Source organism: Caretta caretta, chromosome 15 (assembly GCF_965140235.1).
Source record: "Caretta caretta isolate rCarCar2 chromosome 15, rCarCar1.hap1, whole genome shotgun sequence".
NCBI lineage: Eukaryota > Metazoa > Chordata > Testudines > Cheloniidae > Caretta > Caretta caretta.
In genome coordinates this window covers 18,179,293-18,192,894 of record NC_134220.1, presented here as the reverse complement: position 1 = coordinate 18,192,894, position 13,602 = coordinate 18,179,293, and the positions used below count along the sequence as shown (strand labels likewise).

Here is a 13,602-nt window from a genome sequence, read left to right as displayed (position 1 = left end):
TTTCTTAGCTCTCTTTCCCCCCCCCCCACCCCACCCCCGCCCTTTTAATAGATCCTAGCATGGATCATCAGGGGACTGTCTTTTATGTTGTACAGCGTGAAATGACTAAGTGTCAGGGTCTTCCTTGATTAATTTATGAATGCTAAGGAAAAGGAAAGGGGGGAAAAAAACAGTCCATGAGGGATTGACCCTAAGATGCAGCAGATCAACTTGATTTTTGAAATTAAAAGGGAATATTAAACAGTATTTTAGCATTGATTCCTTGACCCAGAGAGGTAAGGAAGCTTGCACTGTCTGACGGAGTCACACCTCATGAGAGGAATGCATCTTTCAGGGTGGGTAATAGAGTGGAGGAGGTGCTGAGCATTTTTAGAGTTAAATCTGAGGCAGATTGGTGGATTAATGTGCTCTGCCTCCAAGGTACAACGTTCACCCACCCCCCTCCTTCTCTCCTCTCAGCTTGCAAATGACAGCTGTTGGTCACTTAACAAAATGTCCTCTTGATTGCTGCTTCACAACAGGGGCCCCCTCAGACCAAACAGCAGACAGACCATATGATGCATCATTGCCCCTCAAAATTAGTTATAGTGCTCAGGGCTATCAGCTATCCAGGGCTGCCACTACTAATACACTTGTGCTGTTCTCCTCCCCCCTCCCCCACCACCACTTCCCCCCTACATGCACATAGACAAAGGCTCAGCATATACATTCATAGTGCTCATAAACTCCCTTTCCCCTAGCCAAATGCGGAGGAGAGAAGGGGGGAAAAATTGCTGCCCTGAGGCTCAATCTGTTTCTTACAGCTCTACCCTAGTACTCAGAAGCCTAAGCTGGTCTAGCCATAGGGCGATCCTGACTCATTTCATCAAACTGTCAAGGAGCCAGTGGACCTAAGAGGACTCATTCCTGCCTGGGGCAAGTTCAAGTCAACATTTGATTTCCTTCTTCTTTCCACCCCCGCTCTTTTCTCTTGGCCGTCTATGTGCTGTGGATCTAAACTTCCCCCCTAGCTGCAGCAGCTCATGCTTTCTTGCCAGCAGGAAGGGCTTATGGGACTTTATAAAGAAGGACACAGTGGCAAAATTGCTGCAATAAATCAGTGGCCCTCTGACACTTGGCGGTAGCTTAATGTTTTGGCACTTTCTTTCGGGTGTATGCCTCAAGTCCCATTAGCAGGCTTTTCTGTCAGCTTGGCTCATGATAAAACTTCCTCTTCCTATCATCTTAAGCAAGTCCCTGCAGACTTGAATCTGATGCCAGACTTAATAGGAAACAACACCCCTACACACACATTCACAACCATTGCCATAAACACCTCCCTGCAGCTCTGGAGAATTAATTTGGGGGGTGAGAAGAAGGGAACAAGGGGGGAGGAGTCTTTAAAAATATGGAAAAAGAAAAGGAGTACTTGTAGCACCTTAGAGACGAACAAATTTATTTGAGCATAAGCTTTCATGAGCTACAGCTCACTTCATCATTACAGTGTGTATGGTAACACCCATTGTTTCATGTTCTCTATGTATATAAATCTCCCCACTGTATTTTCCACTGAATGCATCCGATGAAGTGAGCTGTAGCTCATGAAAGCTTATGCTCAGATAAATTTGTTCGTCTCTAAGGTGCCACAAGTTCTCCTTTTCTTTTTGCAGATACAGACTAACACGGCTGCTACTCTGAAACCTAAAAATATGTAGTATTTTATTTTGCTTTTAAACAATGCAAGGTTTTGAGCCTGATGTTTCCAGCAAGCTGGCCATTAAAGGGAAATGAGATGATAATATATGGTTGGAAATAATAACCACAAAATATTGTGACCATCTTTTGGTACTGTATGAGTGGGTGTGTGAGCTATGTACAAGTGGGTGTAGAAAAAATTACTACTGTACTACTTGTGCTGTGCAAATCAGGAGTATCAGGACTGTGCTCTATTTGTTTTAAGGCAGAGACACATCCACACATCGTCCTACGGATAATGTTTCCCTCTCTTTCCTGGGTGTCTGGCTGGTGAGTCTTGCCCATATGCTCAGGGTTTAGCTGATCGCCATATTTCAGGTCGGGAAGGAATTTTCCTCCAGGGCAGATTGGCAGAGGCCCTAGGGGTTTTTCGCCTTCCTCTGCAGCGTAGGGCACGGGTCACTTGCTGGAGGATTCTCTGCACCTTGAAGTCTTTAAACCACGGGCCAAATATTAAACTGGAGTGTTTCACCACTGAAGTAACTCCTTGTCCGTCTTTAAATCACTGACATATCCAACTTTGGTGTGCTCACCGCATGGAAGAAGGCAAGGACACATGTGGTATGGTTTTTAACCAGACCGCAACTTTATTAGTCAAATTACATCCAAGGGTCCCGTCAGGGGGCAGTTCAGACCAGTCACTTGCACCCCATTAAGCTTTTGCCAATTCTTTGGCTGCTCCCACCACAGTGGAAGCCAGTCACCATGCTAGGAGGTTCTCTGGGTGCCTCTACCTGTCTGCTAACAATCCTCCCCTTTACGAAGGTTGAGGCGAGAGGGGACCTTGACCCCCACCCCGCTAGCACTGCCGTCAGTCACCCCGCAACCCTGGGATAATGTCCCGGCCCCTGTTTCACATTTGTCCCAGGGGGCTAGACATGTTTCCCCCATCTCATAAGAGGATGCTCTCGGGATTCCTACTGTGTTACCCTTTTTTTAAGCCTAAATCAGCAGATTTGTGCACTGGGCACCTGCCACAAGGAGCTGCCAGCATCAGTTTGGCTGTCTCCACTTGGAAACAGGAAGTGGCTCTGAGTGCAGGGCTCCCTTTAGAGCTCCAAATCTCATGCCAAGTCCCGCGAGACTCCCAGTATTCCCTGGAAGTCCTGTTGAGGCTGGAAATCTTGCAAGAACCCAGCCCACCTTGTCCTTTTATGCCCTCTCCCATCACAGGAGCCACCATATTCACCTCTTGCTGGGCTCATAGCCCCAGCCAACCCTAACTCCAGGTCTTGAACTGTGAGGCAGGAAGCATAGGGGACGGCATATTGAAACTATTCCCTGCCTGAAATCACAAACACTCGCACAACAGCCACAGAAGACGAGGGCTGTGAGCCTGCACTTTCTAGAGTAGTCTTCGCAAAAAGAAAAGGAGTACTTGTAGCACCTTAGAGACTAAACAATTTATTTGAGCATGAGCTTTCGTGAGCTACAGCTCACTTCATCAGATGTCTCTGATTACTCAGACATAAGGCAAGATAGTGGGGGCAGATAATAGTGCATAGGGAATTCTGGGATTACATGTGTGGAAGGTAGAAAACCACCACTTTTACCCTCCAAAGCAACCTCTGCCTCATCCTGAATCTGATCTTGCACCATAGCAGTTGATGGGATTGTGATCAAGTCCTCTTTCCATGTTGATTTAACAGCTAGTTTTGCAATCTCTTCAATGTGCTAACTGCAATCCATTTTGACAGGTTTCAGAGAAGCAGCCGTGTTAGTCTGTATTCGCAAAAAGAAATTGTTTGCCTCTCTGCTCCATACCTTACTAGAAAGTTCACTTCAACCTCATTTAGGGCAGGAGGATGGGAAGCATATATGGCCTCTGTGTGGCAGATTGAGCCAGTTCCACTGTGTTTTTCTTTTTTGTTAACTTTCCCTGACTGGAACCTTGTGTTGGAGGAAACTGTTTACAAACTCTGGGGCAATTAGGGTCTGCTTTGCAAACATTCTTGGTGGAATTAAGAGGCAATTGGCAAAATTCAGCAAACAATCCTTTTACAAGCCTGTATGAACATAGTACAATGGGCTGTTTACAGTTTTGCTTATAGACCAGGAGTGTTAACAGGCCTCTAGGAATATCCAGGTAATTGAAGCTTTTGTCTTTCAGTGAGCCCCCATAGCTGTCAACAGTTGCCATTCTTTACATTTCTTTAACTTTGTATTTTGACAAGGGCTTTTGTCCCATTGACAACAGCTGCGTGGGAGGTAAAACTGTGGAGAGCTGCTTTTTTTTTTTTTAATTCCTCTGCAGTTGACATTCCTTAGACAAAGTTTGTGTGGAGACTGGTTGTGTGATTTACACCATCTTAGTTTGCTAGTTCTTTTGAGAGTACCTCTGGAACCCCTCCCATCATCCCAGAACAGCCTTTTCTCCATAGGTCCCTGAGAATCTTGTGGGTCAACTTGAAGTTTTTCCTATTACTTAATTATTCATTTAAACCTGCTCTCAACACAAAACATCAGTCTTTCTCTTTTGACCCAAGGCCTTTCTTTTATCATGGGGAGGGGGGCATAAGGATACTGAAGTGTGTTACCACAGAAACTAAACTGATCTATTGAAATCTACTTTTTTGGGAGGGGGGGGCAGGAAGAGATGACATTGGTTTTGTTTTTCATGTATTTCCCCAGGCGGAATTGCTTTTGCTGTAGTTGCTTCTTTCTTTGTGTCACTCTTGCACATTCAGCAGCCTGAGAGTTCCTGTTTCTTTATCTGTATATGAATGTAAGTTTCTTTAAATTGTTTAAGAAAAACCCCATACACTTAATAAATATTGTAGCTTGGCTTTTCACTGGAGCTGGCCATTGATTTCCTTTGAGAATGGGTGGGAGGTGGAGGAAAATCTATTTGGGCTTGTTGCACACCCTCCATTTTCCAGAGCTTGAGCTTGTTTTTACACTCTCCATTTTCCAGGTCATTCTATATTGATCAGTAGTCCAAATCATACACTGATAATTATAATTATTTCTTGCACGCTGTAGCATTCTTTTAGCTCTATTAGCAGGTTTGATTCAAAGGTTAACATACATAGAGCGCGCTGGGCTTGTTTCTGTGTAGAATCACAGATATTAGAGCCCAATTCCTGCAAAGACTAAGAACGTGTGTACATTTGCTGACTTGAATAGTTGCAGTGAGGTCAGTGGATCTACTCAGATGAGTAAAGCTTATGTACGTTAAATCTATGCAGGATTGGAAGAGATTGGAAAAGAAATCTAGCCTCTCTCATCTGGTCCATAAGATAAACGAAGTAGTTGTTGCTTGCTGTCCAAAATAGTCCATTTAAAGGCAACATCTTGCATTTGGATTCATGCGGATGGAGCCAAATTTGCAAACTGCTCTTCACCCACGTGGTGCTTCGCTGGCTTTTTCAATTGCAGGATTGAAGCCTCGGTGTTTAAACTAAGGAAAATGTAAATTAAAATGAAATGAAAATCTTTGCTTTCCTTTTCGTTTTTAAACAATTAATTATGGTGTATTTTCAGATTCTGAATTGAAAAACTTATCCTCAGATATCAGATGTTTGTTTCATTTGTATGTCAGTTTATAAAATTTAGATTGCAGTTTTGATGGTTCACTTGCTTTTTACAGCTTTCACTTATCTATGTCAGGCAAAGTTGTGTATCACACAGAGCAAAATTAGGTATCAAAATAAGGCAGTTCTGCACCTTTTAGTAATGGAAGCCATCTGTAATGGATTTTTATACTCATTATGGTTGTGTGGGTCTACCAGATCTATATTAAGCAAGCAAGTTTCCCATAGAGCTTTTTTCCCTTAAAGCACAGGTAAGATTGTTTTTAGTTTTCTACAGTGCCTTTTTCATTTTTTTCCACATTATACACTACTCAGCTGTAAATAGAGAGACAACCGTGAATCTTCAAAAGCCACTAATACTTATAACCTCCTAGAAATCACATTAGATTTGGATAATAATGGATATTTACATTCCAAAATTATTTTTTTAAAAAATCTGCTTTCAAAAACATTTGAACTAAACTACCATGTTTAGAGAGGCTAACATTTATGTATCAAATCTATGAAATATCTTGGCATGACTAATAGGCAAAAATATATCAACTTTAAAGAAATTGTCAAGAATTATTTTAAAATAAAATAATACTTTTCTGGGCTTGGTTAATTAGAATTTATATCAAGTGGTACAACTGGGTTCTTTTGAATAAGTCTCAGCAAGAATTTCTATTAATGCTTGTGAGATACAGAATTCTCAAACAAGAAGTGGAAATTACTTGATTAGTTTGTATGTATAATTTTTAAATTACATTTAGAGCTGTTACAAGGTGGTCGGTTGGCAGCCTGGAAAGTCCCACACTTATAGAACCAGTACAACATAAGATATCAACAGTGCAACCTCCCCCCCACTACCTCTCAGATTTACTTCAAATTTGTTTCAAGTTGGTTACTGTTTGGGCCCTATTTAAAGAGGGAAATTTTCTAAAAAAATTCCCTCCATCGCTTGCCCCAATTAATCCACACTAGGGGTAGATTCAGCGTATATGAGTAGAAACCTCCAGCTGTAGCCACCACTTTAGCCACTGAGTCATTTATCTATCACTTGGGGTCTTTAAATCAAGACTGGGTGTCTTTCTAAAAGATATGCCGTAGTTCAACCACAAGTTATGGGTCTAGATGCAGGAAGCATTAGGTAAAATTCTCTGGCCTGTGTTATGCAGGAGGTCAGACTATATGGTCAAAATAGTCTCTTCTGTCTTTGAAACCGATTAATCTACTAATCCCATCTCAGTGCAAGTCTAAATGACACAGCAGTCAAAATGATAGCCACAGTGTTGTGTAGACAGCGCCTTAAGTGTGAAAAGATAATTAAGTCTTTTTGGTTCATTCATTCTGTAGCTTGTGTACACCTAAAACACAGTTGAGCCACTGCAGCAGCACCACTGTAGTGCTTCAGTGTAGACACTACCTGCACCGATGGGAGGAGTTCTTCCATCAGCGTGGGTAATCCACTTCCCTGAGAGGCAGTAGCTAGGTCCATGGAAGGTTTCTTCCATTAGTCTAGCTCTGTCTATGCAGGGACTTAAGTGGGCTTAACTACCTTGCTCAGGGACATGGATTCTTTGCACCCCTGACCGATGTAGTTAAACTGACCTAATTTTCTAGTGTAGACCAGGCCAGAGAGACCACAAGAAGTAGTATCAACTGGATGGTGTTTTGGGGCCATGGACCCCTTCCACTATAGGAACTGGACTAAAGTAATCTGTTTCATATTGAGCTCCAAACAGCTGTTAGATGATACTGGCTTTTGGTCACTACTGACTTAGGCTGGATTTCGACCACACAGCTGGAGATGAAAAGCTCCCAATCCCCTAAATCATCCAGTCTCCCTAAATAGTGTATTTATAGAGACCATAATTAGCTTACTGCTCTGACTCTATCTCCCTTTTCTTTTTCTCTTAAGCTTTTCGATTGATGCTTTGTCAGTACTGTGTTGAGCCAAGTTCAGGTTCAGGCAGGTGGCTACACACCGTGTGCTGCCAATACACTTTAATCACGAGGTGCGGTGCCCTTCGGTCTTAGGCCTGGGCCTCCCCAGAGCAGAAAACAGCACAGCTTTGTTGTGAGGGTCTTTCTGAAGTCAGCAAACATCCACTGGGGCTAGGGACTAGGATGAGAGTCTCTAACAAAGTGATTTTGTCTTTTGACCGTCAAACATGATGTGGAAACCCCCGGTCTCCAGAAGTGACACTAACCCCTTCTATTTATTTGTTTATTTCATGAAACTTAGCAACATAAGTTGAAAAGTAGGGCATGTGTGAAATTATTTGAAAGGACCAGTCTGTATAAAGTTGGGGGGAGGGATAGCTCAGTGGTTTGAGCATTGGCCTGCTAAACCCAGGGTTGTGAGTTCAATCCTTGAGGGGGCCATTTAGGGATTTGGGGCAAAAATTGGGGATTGGTCCTGCTTTGAGCAGGGGGTTGGACTAGATGACCTCCTGAGGTCCCTTCCAATCCTGATATTCTATGATTCCTTAGTGAAGTTTTAAATATGCTGAAAAGTAGGGGGCAACAGCATCTTTGAAGGTTCTGTCACTGAGAATTTAGGTTTCAGTCTAGCAAAACATTTAACCATGTACTTAATGTGTAGCACAAGAGCTGTCCACTAGGCATTGGCTTCCAGTGGTTTCTGAAGATTACCCTGACAGTGGTAATGATTTGATAAGCTGATGTTTGAAGATGTGCAAAATACAAATGTAGTGCAGCCTACCTTGTGACATTTGGTTCTATAAGCACAGCTCTTGAAGGGAACAGGGTTGCATATCTCTGAGTTTGCTGCAGTTTTTGGATTGTTTCTTTCCAGAATTTCAGTTTAGGCACGCATGGCTATCGCAGCATTACAGGAATTTTACATCCTTCTTTCTTGCAGTATTTTCCATAGATTCATAGATTCCAAGGCCAGAAGGGATTATATAGTCTGACCTCCTGTATAACACAGGCCATAGAACTTCCAAAACAATTCTAGAGCATATATTTTAGAGAAAATCCAATTTGATTTAAAAATGCTCAGTGATAGAAAATCCACTACGACCATTGGTAAATTGTTTCAGTGGTTAATTACTCTCATTGTTGAAAATGTACACCTTATTTCCAGTCTAAATTTGTCTAGCTTTAACTTCCAGTCATTGGACCAAGTTGTAACTTTTTCTGCTAAATTGAAGAGCCCATTATTAAATATTTGCTACTTTATACAAGTGCACTCCTTTTATAAGAATTACATTTGTCCTGGATGATTTGATTCTTATAAGCAGTTGATTCTTTCAAGCGGCTTATTTTAGTTAGTTTAGGAATGATTTTGTTCCAGTGGTTTTGATAACTATACGTGGTTGATTCTAATATCAGTGATTCTTATAAATGGAGTACACAGTGTAACACATGGAACAAATGTATTTAGCTCTTTGCAGTTAACTGAATGACTGAACCTTAAGGGCACCTGAAAGTTTAACAAAGTTTGTGTGTTGTGACTTTCCTTCTTTTCTTTCCTTTAAAAAGTGAAACGGAGCTCAGAAGTGAAAATAGAGTTGCCTAAACCTATGGTGGGCTGTGAGGGGAGACCCAAGTTGCCATGGGATCCTATTTAGCTCGGTAGCCCCATCTCCTATTGAATTGCTTACATTTTTATACTTTAAAATAGGCTCGCCGCTCTTCTACATTTGCACAGAAGGTTCAGGTGCTGAAGCATTCAGCTGGCTAAGGCTGTTCTACCTGAAGCACCACATTACCTATAGAAAGAAAAGGAGTACTTGTGGCACCTTAGAGACTAACCAGTTACCTATAGAGTGTTCCCAGGTTAACCTAACCACTGCCCGTTGCTGCTGACAGATGGATAAGTCTCGCTGCAGCAGCGTCATTAAAGAGAGATCAAATCAGTAGTAACCAAGATTACCAACTTCTTTGCTTTGAATTCTTGTTTCTTCAGAACTGTGAGAGACACGAGTGCACAGTGAAAGGAGTTGTCAGTGAAAGGAGGCTGAAAATCAGAAGAGGCTGTTACAGTTTGAAGAAGGGCCGGGTCATGCCACTTTTTAAAGACTTTTGAAACATCTGAAAAGTGTTTGTTGAAATAACAGCCAAAAAATTATTGACCACCCCGCCCCCCCATCCATGATCCACATACATTTTTAGGTGGGAATATTATTACTGCAAAAAGTTAGGTGAGAATAAGCTTTAGATTGGAAACCTGTGGCAATCTTCACTATAGAATCATGACCGACGAATGCCAGGTTTATTGTGTGCTTTGTACGTATCAAAGAATACAGAGTCGTAGGGTCCTTGGGGATGGTCACTTCATATGCCAAAAGAAAGGAGAGATTGTGTAATTTCTAAGGCAAACCACAGAAAGGCAAGGGTGTCACAGCATAACTGCATTATGTTTCACAACGTTCCAATTAAGCTAACTTATTATACAGTAAGGAACAATCCTCCTTCTCTCGAGATTAGAAGATGGGGACTAGATGACCTAAGAAAAGGTTTCCTTTTCTTACTTCGGTAATACAGATGTGCAGATTTCTCACGTCCAGTTTCCATACTTGTGGTGCATGGTCTCAGCTTATTGAGCCCCAATAAAGCAGTTCACAACATGGATTCCCATCCTAACCTCTGTTTGCAAATGTGCGCTGCAGTATCCACGCACGGGGAACTAAAATTCCAGTGGAATCCAGAAGCCCCACAACAACTAGACGTTTCCACTCTGTGTGGATTTATTTCTATCTTGCAAATGTAAATCTTTCTGACCTGTGGCCAATGAAATCCATACACCCCTAAAGATTCAGAGTTCTAGTTATCTTGCCATCGCTTGTACAATGAAAATGAAATATTCCCTTTTCAGAAACAATAAAAGAGTTTGCTCTGAAACTCTTTAAATAAACACTTTTCAACTTGGGTTTGCAATCTGATTTTAAGCTAAACTATTCAAAATAATTTATTTTAAATATTTTCAGTTACCATTATGGGTACCACTAAACTGATTTAGAAACTGTTGCCACCTTCACAGTTTCCTCATTAAATGACAAAGTGCTTATCAAGCTAGGGGCATCCACAGCTGTGTCTATACATTTCCAGAGTTTTGGATGAAAAGAGGCCAAGATTTGTATTGAAATATCCATGTGACATCCAGTGGTTGTTGCAACACATAGCTGATTGTCTCATTTGATTAAAGCCGACTTTGTGTGTGAACATCTAATTCAACTACTAGCACATTGTATTTTTATTTTAAAAAAAAGAGAAATCTGCTGCTAGTTTGCATATTTTATTTATTTTGGCAATGTAAAATGTATACAATGAAAGTGTACACTCTGTTCATTGAAATATCTATTAATCAGCCACCTGAAAGATTGTAGATGATGATGCAGGAGTTTCATTTATATACAGATATTTCATGAAGCCTTTTCTCTCTCTCTTTCTCTAATCTGCAGTGTGACAGCGAGAGTGATATTGACGATAAGGTAAGACTGAATTCCCTTTTTCCATATGCTTCACCAGCTTGAAAATTCCCCTATGAGAAAAATAAAAATGAATCTAACAGTAACATAATATTTTCTTTTAGCCTTCATGTCAAATTTAGAAATATCAGTAACTTGTATCCGTTTCACAAGATGATAGTCTCAGCCTTTGCCCTAAGCTTAGACATGCAGCCAAGCTTTCTGTTGCTAACACAATACCCCTTCTTGATTAATGTGCCAGGGTTTGGTAGGATGCAAGTCACTGTGTTGGCACTATCTTTTTGTTTTGGAGAAAGACTTCCCTGATAACTCCTCAAGAGCCAATATTTTATTTATAATAACCTTTGAACATGTCAGTTTTATAATGGGTTTAGAAGATGGACAACTGGTACTGCACTGTCTATGAGGATAGGTAACTGTCAGGGAGTATTTTGTCATGTTGCATGCATATTTATCACGCAGCAGTGATTTTTCTGACCTTTTTGTTTGATATGGATGTTAGACAGTGGGAGGTTATAGCAATATGTTTTGGTATATGTATAGGGACTTCTTGTTTCATACCATTGACCTCCATTCTTGTGCTTGAGCATCACCTTTGCAGTGAAAACACACAACCCCTAGTGGAAGCAGCAGCTGCTACATGCTTTTGAACATCAAGCATTTTTAAGTCTTCAGCGTCCCCATAGCCATCTGTTTTAGCAGATATTAGTCTCAGGTTAAATCTTCGTCAAACCTTTGTTTTTCCAGTCCCTTATATCCATGCATGAGAACCAACAACATGCACAGATTCCACTGGATCAGCGTTACAAATGTAAAGGCTGAGTTCTGAAATTCCTTATCCTGTTTGGCAGCACAATTGCCTGTAACCATAGGAAGAAGTGAATTCAAGATGCTGCATTGAAAGCTAATGCTAACTAAGTTTTATGAGGGTGGGTTGGTTGTTTTTTGGCATGGGTTTAAAACCAGGAAAATGTATGCTGTCCTTCATTTTTTCATTGTCTTCTTTTAAAAGTCCACTCAAATATCTAATTTTCCCTGAATGAGACAACAGATACATTTTGGCAAAAAGTCTTAAACAAAGAGGAATATTTTAATCATGGCTCTTGAATGAAAAAAACAGTGGACATTTTTAGTAGACATTTTGTTTTTGCAGCATATATTTCTATGGCTGTCTGCCGCATAAGGATAAATAATAACAGAGGGTGATTTTTGGCAGAGAAACAGGTTGAATTTACTCCCCCAAAGCTTGGGTACCATAGGGTTAAAACATTTCTTACACTGCGCAATCAGAGAAAGTAAAAGCAATCATTTAGAAAACAGTTTAAAAGATCTGCCAGTCAAACCTCAGATGAAGTTGTAAGTGACATGTAGTTTTATTATACAGCTATGCTATTAATGATTATCTAAATTACACTGGTAGACCCAGCTAGCAGCATTACATCTGAGACTGACGTTTGTTAGATTAGGTTTGACTTCACCTTGTAGTGAAGAAATTGAAATCTGAACAACATTGATTAGCTTTCAGAATGTGGGATCTGAGGTTACCTTTAGAGGAAGCGGCATTGTGTTTGGCTGGTAACTTACTGTCCTCTACAGCAAATGAAAGACCATTCTAGCATTCCATACCATTATTATAGCATTTCATATATATCTGTAATTGGACCATCCAGTCTCATACATGTTCCAACTACCCCCTCCTTTTAGTAAATCCTGCCTAATCAAAGTACTTTCTGTACCAAAAAGGGAGAGAGAGCAATTGTCTTTTTTTATATCTCTTCTCTGATCTGTAAAGACATGAGGCAAGACATCAGTTTCATTAAGTAGGTCTCTGGCATTAAGTAAGGTTGCCTTTTGTGTCCGCAAAGACATGTGCATGCAGCACCAAACTATAAGCACCATTATGGCTGAAGCGGAGGGATTTCAGTCTTTCCAATGGGCCTGATAGTGCAAATGCCCTTCATGTGGAATTCCGACTAAATTCATGGAGCACATGGAGAATCAGGCTCTGTTTACATTTGATATTATACATAAGGGGACAACTGTTGGTTATAGATCTTAATCCTGCCCTGGCTGATACAAGAAGGAGCTATCAAAATGCTGGCCTGAGTGGCCTCAACAAAGAATTCTTTATGGTAGCCTGAGAGATTGCACTGCGGAGTATTTCTACTCCTCAGAACATTAGCAAAGTGTGCCCTCTAATAACATTTCCTGCCCTTTGCAGCCAGTTGTAGGGCTAGACATATGCTCTAGCCCACACACCACACTCTCTAAGGGATAAGATGTATGGACCCTGCACCTTTCTTAGCATTTTGAAGTGCTGCAGAGAGATCCTATCTTGCTGCTTGCTCAGCAAGAAGCTCTCTGTGCCATCTTTATAGATAATAATACACACATACCCTTTGAGCACTAATTAAATGCAGGGCAGCATTTATTAATAAAATACTTTGCACTTACATAGCATTTTTCATTTGTAGATCTCACATCACTTCACTAAGGTGGGTTAGCAGCAGCCGCAATCCCATTTTATGGGTGGGGAAATGGGAGAGGGGAGAAATTGTCCACAATTACACAGAGTCAGTGGCATCCGCTGGGAATAAAACTCAAGTCTTCCGACTCCCAGTTCCATATCCTATCCACTGCCTGCTACTTATCCCTTATTTATTTAGCCCATAGATATAGAGGTTGTTAGAGCTCCCAACATTTTAAAAATGCATACGTTAGAGCAACATTTGTAATTTTTCTTCCCTGTACTAGTAGCTATAAGCAGACCCTTCGTAGTTTTTACTTTTATGCAGTCACATCCAGTACTCTAGAGGGCAGTGGCATGGGGTAATCAAGTTTGAGCACAGTTAATTATAAAGAAGATGAACCAGAACTGAAGAGTGATATTTATAGTT

General features: G+C 40.9%; 1 protein-coding gene across 11 annotated transcripts in view; it reads left to right on the top strand.

The window, feature by feature from the left end:
- FBRSL1 (fibrosin like 1) overlaps nucleotides 1–13,602 on the top strand; it is a 771,378-nt gene that overhangs the window by 540,824 nt on the left and 216,952 nt on the right. For 10 of the 11 annotated variants that reach the window (XM_048821199.2, XM_048821200.2, XM_048821205.2 and 7 more), the window contains one exon: nucleotides 10,679–10,708. The exons of the other annotated variant lie outside the window; for it this stretch is intronic. In XM_048821199.2, the coding sequence (XP_048677156.1) occupies nucleotides 10,679–10,708 (30 nt within the window). The remainder of the gene's footprint in view (nucleotides 1–10,678; nucleotides 10,709–13,602) is intronic. 11 annotated transcript variants of the gene reach the window in all.